General features: G+C 38.1%; 2 protein-coding genes across 2 annotated transcripts in view; both read right to left on the reverse strand.

The window, feature by feature from the left end:
* Positions 1 to 102: 102 nt before the first annotated feature.
* LOC134551088 (mucin-5B-like) lies at positions 103 to 2,895 on the reverse strand. Its single transcript, XM_063398211.1, has 3 exons — positions 1,640 to 2,895; positions 907 to 950; positions 103 to 810 (listed from the first exon to the last, which is right to left on the reverse strand). The coding sequence occupies exons 1-3, from the start codon at positions 1,717 to 1,719 to the stop codon at positions 602 to 604; spliced, it is 333 nt and encodes a 110-aa protein (XP_063254281.1). The 5' UTR covers positions 1,720 to 2,895; the 3' UTR covers positions 103 to 601.
* Positions 2,896 to 3,085: 190 nt separating this feature from the next.
* MUC5AC (mucin 5AC, oligomeric mucus/gel-forming) overlaps positions 3,086 to 15,661 on the reverse strand; it is a 35,872-nt gene continuing 23,296 nt past the window's right edge. The window contains exons 11-25 of the mRNA XM_063399127.1: positions 14,757 to 14,895; positions 13,593 to 13,703; positions 12,359 to 12,428; positions 11,798 to 11,935; positions 11,548 to 11,712; positions 10,965 to 11,059; positions 10,190 to 10,316; positions 9,191 to 9,446; positions 7,599 to 7,651; positions 7,131 to 7,231; positions 6,123 to 6,274; positions 5,553 to 5,691; positions 5,352 to 5,465; positions 4,658 to 4,837; positions 3,086 to 3,392 (exon numbers count right to left, since the gene is read on the reverse strand). Of these exons, the coding sequence (XP_063255197.1) occupies positions 3,123 to 3,392; positions 4,658 to 4,837; positions 5,352 to 5,465; positions 5,553 to 5,691; positions 6,123 to 6,274; positions 7,131 to 7,231; positions 7,599 to 7,651; positions 9,191 to 9,446; positions 10,190 to 10,316; positions 10,965 to 11,059; positions 11,548 to 11,712; positions 11,798 to 11,935; positions 12,359 to 12,428; positions 13,593 to 13,703; positions 14,757 to 14,895 (2,110 nt within the window). The 3' untranslated portion in view covers positions 3,086 to 3,122. The remainder of the gene's footprint in view (positions 3,393 to 4,657; positions 4,838 to 5,351; positions 5,466 to 5,552; positions 5,692 to 6,122; positions 6,275 to 7,130; positions 7,232 to 7,598; positions 7,652 to 9,190; positions 9,447 to 10,189; positions 10,317 to 10,964; positions 11,060 to 11,547; positions 11,713 to 11,797; positions 11,936 to 12,358; positions 12,429 to 13,592; positions 13,704 to 14,756; positions 14,896 to 15,661) is intronic.

A 15,661-nucleotide genomic window follows, 5' to 3' on the forward strand; every position in this document is an offset into this window, starting at 1 on the left:
TTTTGCATATTTAGTTCTTGCTGTAATATAATTTTGTGGATATATTTCTCACAGTTCCTTAGAATTTGGTCACTATAATTAATTAACTGCAGGAATAATGTAGCAGTGTACTCCAGGAGTAGAAGGAAACAGTTGATTTGGGTATTAAAAACAATTAGGAAAGGTTCCAAAGAAGGATTATAAATAGTTGAAACATTCCCTCAGACTAAATTTCTTATCTTCAGTTTGTGCTTATGTGCTCAGTAATTTAAGAAATGGGAGCAATTGTCTTTCATATTTTCAGAAGCTGGTCTCGAACTGCTGGGTTATTTTGCAAGTAAATGAAAAGATTCTCCAGGATGCAATGATTAATAAACTCTATTAATTTTTCCCCTGGGAACACCATGGTGAAACAGAGAAGGCTGAGTTTGGAAGAAATGTTGTGTTCATTTCTACATCCTTAACTATTGTCTGCTTTTTCAACTAAAGCTGCCAGGTGAATTGGTGGCTCCAGTAGAAATCAACAGTTTCAAGTAAAATGAGGTACCATTGGCTAAAGAAAAGGTTCTGCCTTTCAGGTAATTTTTAGTCACTTTTAGACAATTTTGAGTTATTTTAAAGATTATTCATGCATACCTGAAGCAGTAGTTGTGGGCTGACTTGTGGAAAATGTAAATGGGGTTGTTGTAAAAATGCCACATTTAAAGATGTTTCTGCTTATTGTTCCATTGACATCGCATGTTGCACTGAAACACCATCCAGTTCCATCTGTGGTGTTGTAGATGAGTTCACCATATTTATAGCTATTCCCTTCATAAATGCAGTTGCAGGCTGTAATTCAGAAGAAGTTTATTGTCAGTTCAGGCATCTATGAAAATACAGTATCTAATATTTCTTTTTCTAAATAATTTTTCTTAGCTGTCTTACCTTTTTCATCAAACTTGCACTGTAAACCTTCTGATGTGCACTCACTGAAACAGAAAGCATAAAAACCCATATATTTTGTGATTGTGATGTAATTTTATTAGTCATCTTTCTGACAGATACTGGCATCAAAAGGCAAAGCACTTTCTGTTTATTACTAGTGTTCTGTTCATTTTGGCTCCTTTTTAGCCATTATTTTCCAAACTCTTCCTTTATATTAAACCTGAACTTATAAATAGAAGTTAAATATTATGCAAACTTAGAGGTAGAAGTCTTAAGGAAGACTTTCCTTTTTTCCCTCATATCACTTTCCTTGCATTTGCAATGTTTTTGTTATAAATAGAAGGCATAAAAGGCGAGTCTAAATGCTCAAATGATGCAAGTATGTAATAAAATCCTTGGAAGCAGGTTATTAATAAATATCTTTACTCATGGCACACAACATTTTTCCTGCCACAGGAACGTGAAATAGAGATAGCCTAGTTATAAAGGACTTCTTGTTCTTGATGTATCTTTGTGCTGAGGATTTACAATATAATTAGGAACAAATTCAATAGAACATAAAATCACATAAAACCTGATTTGCGTAGCAGGAAAACTGGCATTAGATTGTAAGGCATTATTTTTTCTCAGGTAGCACAAACTGATCCTGCACGTAACAGGGACATACAACTTCCCCCTGGAATTCTGATCTTTTTTCCCTTGTATATGACAAGACTGGTATGCCAAGTCTTACCAGGTATTACATTCATCCCGTTTATATATCTTTCCGTCTTCTTCTTCATCATAACAGTCACAGAGGCTAACACACTTCATCTGATCCTCATGAAAATATGGCTTGTCTGGTGGGCAGTTAGGGTAGCAGCCTGAAGGTGGAAAGAGTAAGAATGAGATACAGTCAGCAAAGGTTTATTTGCACCAAATGTATTTACAAGTCTTGTTTTTAATAGTCATAATGTTTTTACTTTATGTTTTGCAATAGCTCTAGGAAGTAATGCAGAGTTAGTAGCATTAGCAGAGCCCTTCCATAAGAACTTAATCCTAGAGATCTTCTTACCCCAGTTTCAATACTCTGTCTCCATTCATGTGGATGTAATGATATTAGAGAAAATTGAATTGTGCAAATGCTACTGATGGAGGAAATACCCTTCATTAAAGACAATTTAAAATGTACCCACTCGGAGGTACTTGCAGCTATTTTTACCTTCTAAACCTGGCAGGTCATTGAGGCATTTTCCACTTGGGTTTTTACAGGTCTTCATACAGGAAGCACCACAAGGCTTATAGTGCCATTCACATTCTCCTTGCTGGTTATAGTAATCACAAAACAGTGCTGAGGAGAAACAGACAGTTGAAGATGTTCAGGGGAAAAAAAAAAAGAGCAAGTAGCATGAAAAATCTACACAGTGAGATATGAATGCACATATGTAAGATTCTGTACGTTTAGCTACACTTTCAGAATTGTTTATGACATAAAACTTACGACAAATTGTTGGGCTTCTCCAGGCTACGCATACACCAACTTCACTACATGCTTGAGCATAGGCAGCTACTGCTGTACAAAAGCAATCACAGTCTCCTCCAGTGTCACAGGCACAAGCGTCACTCACACATGCTTGGTAGTATTTTGCTGGTTCAACCTGTTATTAAACAGAAATATAATACTATGCATCCTTCCTTCTAAATAATTTCTTACCTTTGCTAGAGTAGTTTTCTAACAATTGTAGTATACCAGAGGAAAGGCCTACATTGATAACTTATTTTTCTTTTCAAAGACACTGTAAGACACCTGAGGTGATGCCAAATGATACATGCAAATGATGTATTACTAGATTTTTAGAACCTCAGACTTGTATCCTGGTGTAAGATTACATTGATTAAAAAATATTAGGCAACAGTTACCCGAAAACGTCAGGTAAAGGCTATGCTGATACTTCATTCCATTGAGCTTGTCTCCTCTACCTGGTATATGAGAATTTTTATTTAAGTCAGGCTGCGAGGAAATAAATAGTAATTATGAAATTATTATTCTTTTGTAATTATTTTTCTTTTGTAAATGTCTTTTTATTTCTTACAAGTAGGACTATAAACCTGTCCCATTGAGAGCGATTCAGACTGGAGTTTTCCTGGCACAATTTGAAGTGAAACATGTTAAGAAACGAGGCATGCATGTTAAAACCTATGAGAATAGCACCTTCAACAACCCACAGACTTAGTTTTCACACAGTAAACTTCTGCCCTGGTAATACCTGAGAGTGACAGGCAGCAAAAACATTGCTGTTGATGATGCTACACTGCTTCTCTGACCAGGACTTCCGATAAGGGTTGGTAGAACATGGGTCCTTGACACTGGAAGCATCAGGGCATGTAGAGGATACTTTCCAGCTGTTTCCAAACTCTAGGACATTCTCTACTACAGACTGACTCCTTGTAGTAAAGTCATTGATGCTGTTGCCATCATAATTTCCACAAAGACCGCACACCTGGCCCTGCAAAAGGAAGTAAATAAAAGAATAATGGATGTGAGAAAACTTGAAACAAAATCTGAGACTGAAATAATACTTGAAATTCAGCTCTTAGAATGGTGGCATTCCATTCTATCAGTCCTGAACATCTTCATACTCTGGAATAGAGGAACAGAATATGACCAGTGAGGCTAGAAGGATACTGTTCTTAACTTTTTTCTTTTAAATATGAACAATAAAACCATCTTAGTCATCATAACCTTCCATCTTTGAGGTATATTTTTAACAAGGAAATCAGGACTAACAGCTGATTGAGCTTTTCATTTAAGCCTTGTTTTATACAGTATCTATACATATAAAAACCCTCAACCTTCTAACTATTAAGTATTACCAGTTCAGCCACCCAATCTATTCATTGAGTCTTTACCATTAAGTCTGCTCACAGGTATATTAAGAAATTACATTTTCCTTATGCATCCAGAAATATCCCTCATTCTGAATGTATGGATCTGTCCAACTGTGAGAGGCTGCAATACATGCTTTTTCTATGAAACTAAGGTGCATACTTTTTATATTACTGCTATTTTTATAAAATGCCAGTGAGTGAGGCAGGAAAAGAACCTTTGGTACGGAAAGAACTTGGTCTATCTAGTTCTAAATTACACTTAGTTTAAATACCTAATTTAAATGTCATTGTGGTATAAGATAGCAAATCCTGTATTTACTGCAGTTTTTAGTGCTTAAATATCGTAAGCTAAGAGAAGGAGTATGAAATTAAGAATTCATTTTCCTTATCATCTGTGTAGTTACATGCTTGACAAATACTTGGTGGCATACAAGAGGCTTTCACCCATAATAGTCACTCATAATACACTTCCTTGTTCTTGACGTGTGATAATTTGTGTGTCAATGAGAACTGGAAACAATGGATTATTTTCAAGATCAAACCTATTCAGTCAATTTAAACACATGTAGTTATGTAATTTTAGTAAGTATGATAACCTTTAACAAGGTTCAGTTTGTAATTTCAACAAAGTCAAGTCGAAAATAGTGTTTTGCCAACTCAAGTTCTGTCAGGCCAAACAGGTGCTGGAAGCTGGCTTCCAAGCTCAGAACGGCAGCGGGATGATGACATGGCTTCCAGAGGTACCAGAAGAATGGAAAGCAATGGGGGATGAACTGCAGGAATGCTAGAGACATCACTATTTGGGATCCTGGCAGGGTCTCAACAAGGTTCACACCCAGTCAAATGTGGACAGTGAATTGCCACCGAACCGCTAGTTCCGCACCTTGAAACCAGGGCTGAGCTTAATGAACATGCTGGTTTTCTTGTCCCACATGAGGATCAGGCCGCTTTTGGTCTCAACTACCAGGTACATCCCCATGTAGCGGACTGTGTATGGCACCTCATCATTCTGTCCTCTCTTCACAACACTGACACGCTCCTCACCAAGGATCAGTTCATAGCTCTGAAACAGGAGGAAAAGGTAAGGAGAAAGGAGCTCAGTACCTGCTGCTGTGCTCTGAAACACGTTTTTTCTGCTTTTAAGAGTACTATGAATCATTTATATCATGAAAACAAATAATCAAAATGCAGTAAATCAAAGCAATACAGTTCAAATCTCAGGTTCCTGCAGTGGGGTAACAGATACTTTAAATGGTGTAGGCCAAAAAACGTCTTTTGACTGTCATGGAGGAACTACACAGCATACAATAAAAGAATCTTCTGACACAACAGGCTAAGTTTCTGCCTTTAGACCTTTCTTTTTCCCAAGGATGGTGTAAGATAGTGCGGGAAGTGGAAAACATAGAAAGGTAGGAAGGTCTACCAAATATTTCACTTTAATCTGATGTAAACCTAATTTACTAGTTGAATTGCTTTTTAAAATATTTTCCGAATTCTTTGCAGCAATAGAAATCTAGGCTTCTCCTAAGCCTTAGCAGGTACAAAACAAAACTGGTCTATATGCAAAACCTTCTTACCTCTAAGAAAACTTTGATAGATTTTGAGCAAGTTGTCCCAGTGTTGCCGCAGGGAATATTTTCAGTGACAACCCTGAAGGTCCCGTTGACTGTGCCACTTTTCCCACAGTGGTCCTGGGTAAAGAATAATATTTTAAAATATATTATTTTTACAGATATGATCAAGATGACCTTTCATTTGCTACTGCTAACTATCAGTACCTGGACTAATGTGTATTCACAGTTTCCATTGAAGCTGAACCTTTTGTCATCAAAGGTGTTATAATGACCATCTCCATAAACAGCACAAGTGCCCAGACACTGATCTTTGGTACATTCCCACTTCCTATTCTTGCATACACTAGAAAAAAAGAATGAAATATTTTAGTAATAAAACAACTCGCTCTTTTGTGCAGACATATCTGAACTATCAGTAGTTGTTTGGCAACCCCTCCCTGCCAAATCCTTGATCCTTGAAATGAAATAGTTTTTTACATTCTTCATGTAAAGAATTAAAGAAAAGTTCCCTTCTGCTACCTGAATACCTTAACTGCAAAACAAGATACTTAATGAACCTTGTAGTCCTAAAGGTTTCCTCCCATTCTGTGCTTTGGCCATCTGACAGATATCAGAAGGAAACATTCTCATGCTGTGTAATCCAAAACTAAAAGATCTAAAATCCATCAACTGATTAAATTTGCAATCCAAATCTTTCCTTGCTCTTGTACTATATAAGGTCTTTGGAAAGGCAAATGATGGGACCAGGAATGCTACTTCTGCAGACATACTTACCAGGTGTTACAGTCAAAGTTGATCTTTTCCCCAGGCTGATACATGGCTTCATTGTGAATACATGGACATTCCTCTTCAGCAATACAACCACCATTCCCATCTAACACAAGCCCATCTGGGCACACACAGCCAGATGTACATTGTGAGCTATACTGGAAAAGATAATAGAAAAACATAATTTTAGAGTGAAATGATCACATTAGAAAAAGGAAGATTAAATTCTCATAAATGGTGCCTTATATGGTATTATTGCTGCCCAGCTTAAGTAGGAGAGAACTACGAAGTAATTAAAGGATAATGAAACTAAAAAAAAAAAGTTATTAGCCATAGATTTAATAGAATATAAATCTGTTAAAGAAAAATGTTTTATGTATACCAACCCTGATTGTTGTGCTGGAACCTGTGAAATTTAAAACACATTTGGATCCTTCACTTTGTAGTGGTGATTTGTGATTGGACTTTTAAAAGAAAGACAAGTAATTTTTTTTTCAGTCTGAAAATATTTCCAATACCCAATATTTCAATATTACCCAATATTGAAATACCCAAATATTTCAATATTGAAATCTATTTATCTCATATGGTACTTACTCATGAAATGGCATGTGGCTACCGAGACCTTAAATGAAGTAACATAATTAGACATGCAAGAAGTCCATAACTGCAGCACGGTATGAGGAGAATTATTTCTCCTAGCCAATTTCTAGCCTTTCCAACAGAAGTCAAGTAAGTGGTGGAGCCCTAAATTTTTCACTATCAGTTACTGTAACCTGAAGTAGCTGAAGAAAGGTAGACACTAATCTTAAGAATTAATTTGGATATTACTTATTATATTTTGATCCAAGGATTCCATTGTTAGTGCTTCATAACATCATTTCAGGGCCTTTGCTACAAGAATGATGTATCTGTGCTGTAGATTTGGAGTAGATCCAGTAGATCAATTACTTTGGCAGCAAGAGCACAGACAAAACCTGGAAGCAACACTTCATTGGGCCATGACATACTTACACACTGCATATCCAGAGTCTGGCAACTTTTCTGACATTCTGTTCCAGTTGCTCCTGCTGTGTTGTTTTTACAGTCAAAGTAGACCATGGGAGCTTCACAGACTAGAGGAAGGAAAGAAGTGGCACAGGGTTTATTCCACAGCTGTAGCCATTTAAACCATCTGTAAGTTCTTTGGAAATTCCCTATTTCAGTAAGTAGAGATTATTGTCCCTGTTCAATCTGCTGATTAGAATGACTTCAGAGAACTGGATTAAAAAAAAAAAACCCACAAAATATTTCAGAGAAGTCTTTATGTAAAAAGAGGTTTTATGATTAATCTAGTTCACTCCTGCCTTTTATGATAACTGTAGCACTATGACTAAGTGAGAAACGCTTCTATTAAAAATCTGTTAAGAAGAATCAATTCTTTGAACTATTCTGTGCAAGACCTGGTATAGAAAAAAAAAGTAAGTGGAAGATTATTTTTACCTGGAGTTGGATTTGGTGCTCCAATGCAATTCAGTATTCCCTGGACACAAGTGCTGTGAGAGAGGGAAAAACAATCTATTTTTTTCTCTCCTCTCAAACCAAATGAGATTGAGAGCTACTTATCCCTTGTCAAGTCTCGGAATTGTCAAAGGAATTCAAAACCTGTTTTGCAGTCTCAGAAAATAATTTCTCTCAATACCACTACATGTGCTACCTTCATATGATATCCATTGTTGCTTAGCAAGAAAATTTACAGGTTGTAATGCATTATGTTATTGCTTGTTACTTACATTCTCATAAGATCTCTTCTTGCTGGTGTTGTTGTAATTTTATACTTGAAAGATTATGGAATTGAATAAAAAATGCACCAAAGTACAATTGCTCTATCAATCTAGAAACATTACAGAATCAAAGAAACCTTTAGGCTGGGAAGACCCTTAAGATCCTCAAGTCCAGCCATTAACCAAGCACTGCCAAGTCCACCACTAAGTCATGTCTATAAGTGCCACATCTGCATGGCTTTTAAATACTTGCAGACATAGTGACTCAACCACTTCCCTGGGCAATCTGTTCCAATGCTTGACAACCACTTCAGTACAGAAATTTTTTATAACATCCAGTCAAAACATCCCCCAGTGCAACTTGAAGCCATTTCTTCACATCCTGTCATTTGGTACTTGGGAGAAGAGGCTGACACACCTCACCACAAACCTCTTTTTAAGCAGTTTTAGAGACTGTGAGTGTCTTTATTGAGTCTCCTTTTCTCCAGGTTAAGCAACCTCAGCTGCTCCAGACCAGCTCTGCTGCTCTTCTCTGAACATACTCCAGCACCAAAATGCCTTTCTCATAGTGAGAGGCTCAAAACTGAACACAGGATTCAAGGCGCAGCCTCACCAGGACCTAGTACAGGGGGACAATCACTTCCCTAATGTCAAAGGCTTTACAAAAGTCCAGGCAGACAACATCCACAGTGTTTCCTTCATCCACTAAGCAGGTCACCAGGTCATAGAAGGAGATCAGGTTGGTCAAGCAGCAGCTGCATTTCCCAAACCCATGCTGGCTGAGCCTGATCCCCTGGTTGTCCAGTACGTGCCCCATGCTGGCACTCAAGACAATCTGCTCCATGTCCTTCCCTGGCACCAAGGTCAGGCTGACAGGTCTGTAGTTCACCAGATCCTTCTTCTGGCCCATACTGTAAATGGGCATTGCATTTGCTGACCTCCATGGTTAACCAGTCTGCTGACAAATGACTGAAAGCGCCCCTGTGAACACTTCCACCAGCTCCCTCAGTGCCCTTGGATGGACCCCATCTGGCCCCATAGAATTGTGTGTGTATTTAAATGTATTTAATTTAACAGGTCATCAACCATTTCACTTTTCATTGTAGTGGTTTCATTCTGCTCTCTGTCCCCATCCTACAGCTCAGGGGAATATGTACCATTTGTAAAAGGTGGAAATAAAGTTAAAAGAACCAAAAGTTGAAGAACTTTAAGAGAGAGCATTCTTTTGACATTCAAGGTGAAACCATCTTATACATGTCGGATTTTAATGAGAAAATACACATTTGAATGTTTTAAAAATGATTCACTTACCATACACGCCCATTTTCATGGACCACTTCTCCAAATGGTATAGCAGATCCTCTGTAGTAGCAGGGGCATTCATTAGCAGGCACACATTTGCCACTGTCGTCCATGTAGGTTCCATTTACGCAGGTGCAGCCATCGACTGGGACAAACTTAATGTTGCATGTGACATCAGGCTCGCTCAGAGAGCGGCAGGTGGGTTGACAGGAGGAGATGGTATAGCTGTAGCTCAGGGATTTGGGACATGAGGTGGTGTATTTTGCTTGAAAGAGGAAAATAAAATAGATTGTTAATTCCAGATGGTAAATTCTCATGTGGAAGAAGAAAAATCATAGGCAGTAGAAATAACATGTAAACAATACTGTACACCTCTGCTTATGTTGCATCTTTCATGTAAATGCATTTGAATAATTTCAGAGTTTGATTTGAAAAGCTACTGTACGTGTGGAGTAAATGATGCATGCAAAGAAGAAAAGATTTTTTCAAATGGAAGTTCAGAAGGAAACCTCCATTTGGTGCTGTCACTCATTTGCCAAGATGTCTGAGCTTCTTGAGGAATGAGACAAGGTGTCTCCCTGAATGTCTCTGGTATGCTGAAAACAGACACATTGGGTGAGCAGAATCCAGAGAGCAGCTTCAAAGACATTTAATTTGCAAGTGTTCTGGTTGGCATTACTAGTACTGTTATTCTAATACAACACATTATCTCTGCAGTAACCTGTAACACTTGTAAAGCCCTAGTGAAACAAGTTTCACAGAAACAGATGGAGGCACTTTCAGAACAACGGTCCCTTTCCTAATCATGCCATGTCTCCGTCTATTCACAGTCACTCTTGCCAGCAGTGGATTGATTCTAAGGGGACAGCAGAGAATTACTTCCAGGAGTGCACTTAATCCCTTCCTCATCACTTACTGATTTGTCTAGAAATGAGTAGAAAATAATCTCTGATCAGCAATTTTTATTGATATGTGTTCTTAGGAAATGAGACAGTGGAGAGTACTTACAGCAGACATCAGTCCTCCACCCCTGCAGCTGGATCCCTTTTGCAGCACAAGCTCTCACATAGGCAGACAGGGCTGCACACAGACAGTCCTCACTATTTTCACAGTTACATGTGTCAAACATGCAGTTCTAAGAATGGAGAGAAAAATAAGGTGTCAGCACTGGTAATACTGTCAGCCTTGAAAAACAGGGGAGAACGCAGGTAATGAAAATTCAGTCAATTACTGCACTTATAATTAGGAAATAGCGGTCTTAAAGTCTGTTATACACTTGCAGCTTCCTGGTCCTCTGAACCTTATGAGTGGATATGCTGCACTGCAGCATCCAAAGCTCTATTCACGATGTGCTGTCCAGACACATCATTTCACCAGTGTCAATACCGGGGTGACTCCTAGTGAGAAGAGTGATTTGCAACACGCTGATAGCTGAGTGATGGTAATTAGGTAATGGGCTTTCTGTTCCAAGTGGTCATTAATGAGATGCCAGGCTGATAAGGTGACAATTGACTGATATTCAAACAAGCATTTGACATGCCTTTAAATACACTATCTGCCTTGTGTGTAAAACCATCCGGGAGTAAATACCTGCCTTTTCATCAGCAAATAAGTCAGGATCTTGAAGCCTGACAATTGAAATAATGTTACAACACAAAGAGAAACACGTTGAAAGAAGGAAGTACTGCAGTACAGCAATGGGGATAGAGACATTGCATAAGACATGTCTGGAACAACTCCTATTTCTATTATTTCCAAAGGGAAAAGCAGTCTGATAAAGTACCGTGTGGTAAACAGCGGGATTCACTGCATAGTGACAAGCAGCAAATGGTCCTGTGCTGTCAGTGAGAAGTCCACACCAATGCTGAGCGTATTTTTCTGTTAAAAGAAAAACAATAAAAATGCACATTATTCTTTGTACTTCATTAGTCACACACTTGTGCTGCCCTGGCCTATTCATACAGTTCTGACATTCCATTAAACCTCTTCTGTCTTTTTTTTCTTTTCACTCATCTTGTGGGTCAGGGCTCCTAAAACCAAAGAAGAGGACTTGCTGAAGGGGATGAATTAAAGGTTTCCAAAGATGCTCCTGTAATCCACTTCGCTGACACCAAGTTGTCAGCTTGGACATTTACTGTTTTCAGTGAAATTGCAGTTTGCTTCACTTGTGCTTCTATCACTATTTTTTTACATTGTTACTTATGTTCACTGCTTTCATTTTCAATATTTGTTTCTGATTTCAGATGTATGTTTTTACCAAATATGTAAGTCTTTATTTTTTATCTTTGCTTTCCAATAGATGTGTTTTCCTTAGAGATGAGCAAAAAGAAAAAAACAAACCAGAATAAATTCTAAGAAGCACTCACCATTTTCAATGCTGAGTGCACAAGGATTCTCAAAACTCTGCTGGATATTAGGGCATGAAGCCTGAGTTTTCCATGTATTAGCAAATGCTGATGCTGTCCCTTCAATTATTCCACTTATGACCTTGAAGTCATCAGTTTGGATGTTATTGAAATTTCCACAGAGACCTGTAGAAAAGCAGTGAAAAGTTTATACTGCTCCGACTGCAAAAAAAGACATTGATCATGGTGTCCTTGTATTTCATTCACTCACCACAGGTCTGGTTTTTGAAAGAAGCATCCAGACGAACAAACACTTGCATCATGGGTGTGAACTGCATTTCAACCTGCATGCCAAAGCTTGTGTCCATGATCATGAAGAATGAGGAAGGTCTGAACATGGTGACATTAGCTACACATGAGAAACAAAACGGTCACTTTCTGAACAAGAGCAAATGCTGAAAACACAATACTGTTCTGTTTGAATTTCTATTGCAGTTTTTGCAAATTCAGAAGTGGAATAAAGATCTGGAAGTCAGAGATATCTCATGGAATCCTTAGGTATTGAAACAGAGAAAAAAAATTTCTTTCTAAGCAAGTGTGAGCATAGGGGTAGTATCAAAAAGAGGTAAAAGAGGTAAAGAGATGTCTTCTCTGTCTTCTACCTTCACTTTCGTGCAGTGAGAAGGAAGTAAATCTGCAAGTAATCAAATCAGGAGACTGTAAATTCAGTTTGCTACTGTTTGAACTCTTGCCTGTGCTTGTCCTACATTTCTGTGACACCCACTTTATTTCAAAAGCACTCATGTCATTCACTGTTAGAGAAAAAAACTACCTGCTGACATGGGCAGCTGGGTGTAGATGGAGTTCACAAATACACCACCATCAGGTTTGACCTCGACGATCTGATAAGGAAGAGGAACAAAAGGCAACTCTGTGAATCATAGAATGGTTTCACTTGGGAGGGACTTCTAAAGGTCATTCAGTTCCAATCCCCCTCCTATGGGCAGGGACATCTTTCACTAGACCAGGCTGCTTAGGGTCCATCCAGCCTGACCCTGAACACTTCCAGGGATGTGGCATCCACAACTTCTCTGGGAAACCTGTTCCAGTGCCTCACTGCCCTCACAGTAAAGAATTTCTTTCCAATATCTAATCTAAACCTGCCCTCTCTCAGTTTGAATTTCTTGCCCCTTGTCATATGACTTTGTGCCCTAGTAGAACATCCCTCTCTAGCTTTCTTGTAGGCCCATGTAGGGACTGAAAGGCTTCTCTAAAGCTCTCTCCAGAGCTTTCCCTTCTCCAGGCTGAACCCCAACTCTCTCAGTCTTTCCTGACAGGAGAGGTGCTCCAACCCTATGTTCATCTTTGTGGCCTCCTCTGGACCTGTTCCCACAGGTCCATGCTCTTATGCTGGGGGCCCCAGAGCTGGATGCAGCACTCCAGGGGGGTCTTCCCTGAGCAGAGTAGAAGCGAAGAATCCCCTTCCTCACCCTGCAGGCCACACTGCTTTGGATGTAGCCCATTCTGGGCTGCCAACCATACATGAAAAATAACCACAGTCCAAAGCGTAATAATGAGGAGGACTACAGTGATATTAATTAAACCAATAGACAATAAAAAGGGTAGATCTTTGTGATTTCACCTCCCCCTTATTTCTACTTTGTATACTGTACTAATTTTCCCTGCCAGAAAAGAATTACTTTTAGAGGGACTTTCTTGGCAATTACATCATCTTGTTTTCTTTGAACATATCTAAGTGATTAATTATATCCCTAACTGTTGTAATCATAATTACTAACCTTGAAGCTCATGGTTTCTTCCCATCTAATTGGCAGAGAAAATAGCTTTTTTCTGCTTTGTGAGTACAATATGTTTCTTAATGTAATTGCACAAAGCCCCATTTATGGCTGATTTTCATAACAAAATCCACTTCTTTTCACTTGATTAAAATATCATCTACTCATCACACATGCTGAAAACCTGACAAAGAAATGCAGCTTCTTGACTCATTAAGCCCTGGTTTCTTTTCCCCCCCTATTTTTATTGTGCTTGTTTTGCATTCTTACAGTTTGTCCTCTGTTCATGTTGAGGGTCACTGACTTTAAGCAGGTCTCAGTGTCGGTTAGGCCACACTTGCGTAGTTCTGCCAGGATGGTAAATTTTTCATCTTTACAGTCCTGAAAAAAGAGTCAAGTTATTTCACAGAAGACTAGTTACAGAAGTTTTCCCTACAAAATTTTCTCTCAATTCTGAAAAAGTATCTCTTTTTCTAGAGAAGATACAGACCCTAGTGAATTCCAGAACTTATTTGGCTGAAGATTCAATTTTGCACTGTTTGAATTATTAGGGGCAAGAAATGCAGAATCTGGATTTTATTGATTTTATCCATGTGGGTATCAAGATGGAGTTCCATGTTCATATTTGGTGGTTTTATTCATGACAACTTCAAATGTTTGATTCAATTCTACTGTAACTCTCATATTTCTGTAGCTAGTATCGAAGCTAGACAAAAAATTCAGATAAAACATGTTTCAGGTAAACAGTAACACACAATGTTTTATTTCCTTTTACTGAATTGTTCAGATGGGGAAAAAGGAAAGCAAACAACAAACAGAAAAAGCCCCTAAAAGATAAAAATATTTCACTTACGCATATCTGTAATTAAATATTGTAATTATAACTAATTTCCAATTTTTCTATTTCTTTTGAGTTATTTTTAAATGCTTAAAACATTTAAAGGTTAAGTGAAACGTGTCAATTAACTTCAAGTGATTTTCTGTAATTAAGTTCCATGGAAATGAAAAAAAAAAGTCTGTTTTATAATCTCTTTTTTGTAAGAACAATTACTGTAATTTTTAGACTTGTACCATTTGGCCAAATACCATATAATAGAGTAACATGGCAAAAATTATGCAACCTAGTAAGAAATCTGGATTAGTTGTACTGAAGGCTGCACACCAAGCAAATTCTTAAAAAAGAAAGTGCTTTTCAATTACTGTCTCACAGAACTGGAAATTTTCCAGTGAGCACCACACATGGTTGCATGACATCCTAATAGTAAACTGATGATTGTCCTTGAAATGGCAGCGTAGCAAACATCCGGCTAAGTGGCAGGGAATTCAATGCCTGTATGTCAGAAATGCTAAGTTTCATAAGTGTTGATCAATATCATGTTTTCTTTCTGTAAATCTATAATGCTTTATGACCTAGAAGTATCCTCTGAGTCCCACCTTAGAGAGGACGTAGGTGCAGTCTCCGTGGTGATCATAGTGCTTCTTATCATATGTGGAAATGTGGGAGCCTCCCACTACAGAGCAAGTTCCTGGGCATGACTTGTCTTGGCAGCTCCACTGGCCTCCATTACAGGTACTGGAAGAATAAAGTTAGGTGAAGTCAGTGACAGTGGTCCAGAATAAGAGGATGTACAGTGCTGTTAGGTGGAGCTGCTTTGCTACTGCTTTTCCCTTCAAGCTGTGGTTTGACACACAGGTTTAAGAGTTTCCAAAATGCGGTGGAAATTGTGATGCAATGTATTAAAATCAATGACTCTGGTCCTCCTTGCTTATCTAATGTTTTCCTTCTTTGGACAAGTGAACTCTCCAAAACAGGTTTTGCATAAATAACTGTGTGGATTTTTTCAGATAATATAAAGCACAATGACAAGTTAAAATATTTTCTGGGGTATTTTTTGTAATACAAATGTATAATAAACTAATAAATAAGAAAAGGTAACTCCACATCTGTTCTTGATGCAGACTATGTATTTTCAAAGCTGATGTGGTAGAGCACAGGTACAGGATTAATAATTGTGAAATCAAGCTTGCATTGTGTCATCCCTTGCTTTCTCCAGAGAAAATAAATATTTGCAAATACATTAATGACTACAACTTCATTCCCCTTAGAGAATTCCAAATGTTTGAACAAAACAAACAAAGAGGAAGCATTTTAATTGACTGGTGAGAAATCTAAACATTGTAAATCCTTGCTTTGATCACCATGAGATAGAGTGCAAAGCTAGTTATGGCTGTTGCTAAATAAAACAAATAATGTTCTTTAGGGGTGCTTTGGAAATGTAACGGTCAGTTAAATACACATATCAATTACCAATGATGCAATTGCATATAATAAACTATTA

This window comes from Prinia subflava, chromosome 5 (assembly GCF_021018805.1).
Source record: "Prinia subflava isolate CZ2003 ecotype Zambia chromosome 5, Cam_Psub_1.2, whole genome shotgun sequence".
In the NCBI taxonomy this organism is placed as follows: Eukaryota; Metazoa; Chordata; class Aves; order Passeriformes; family Cisticolidae; genus Prinia; species Prinia subflava.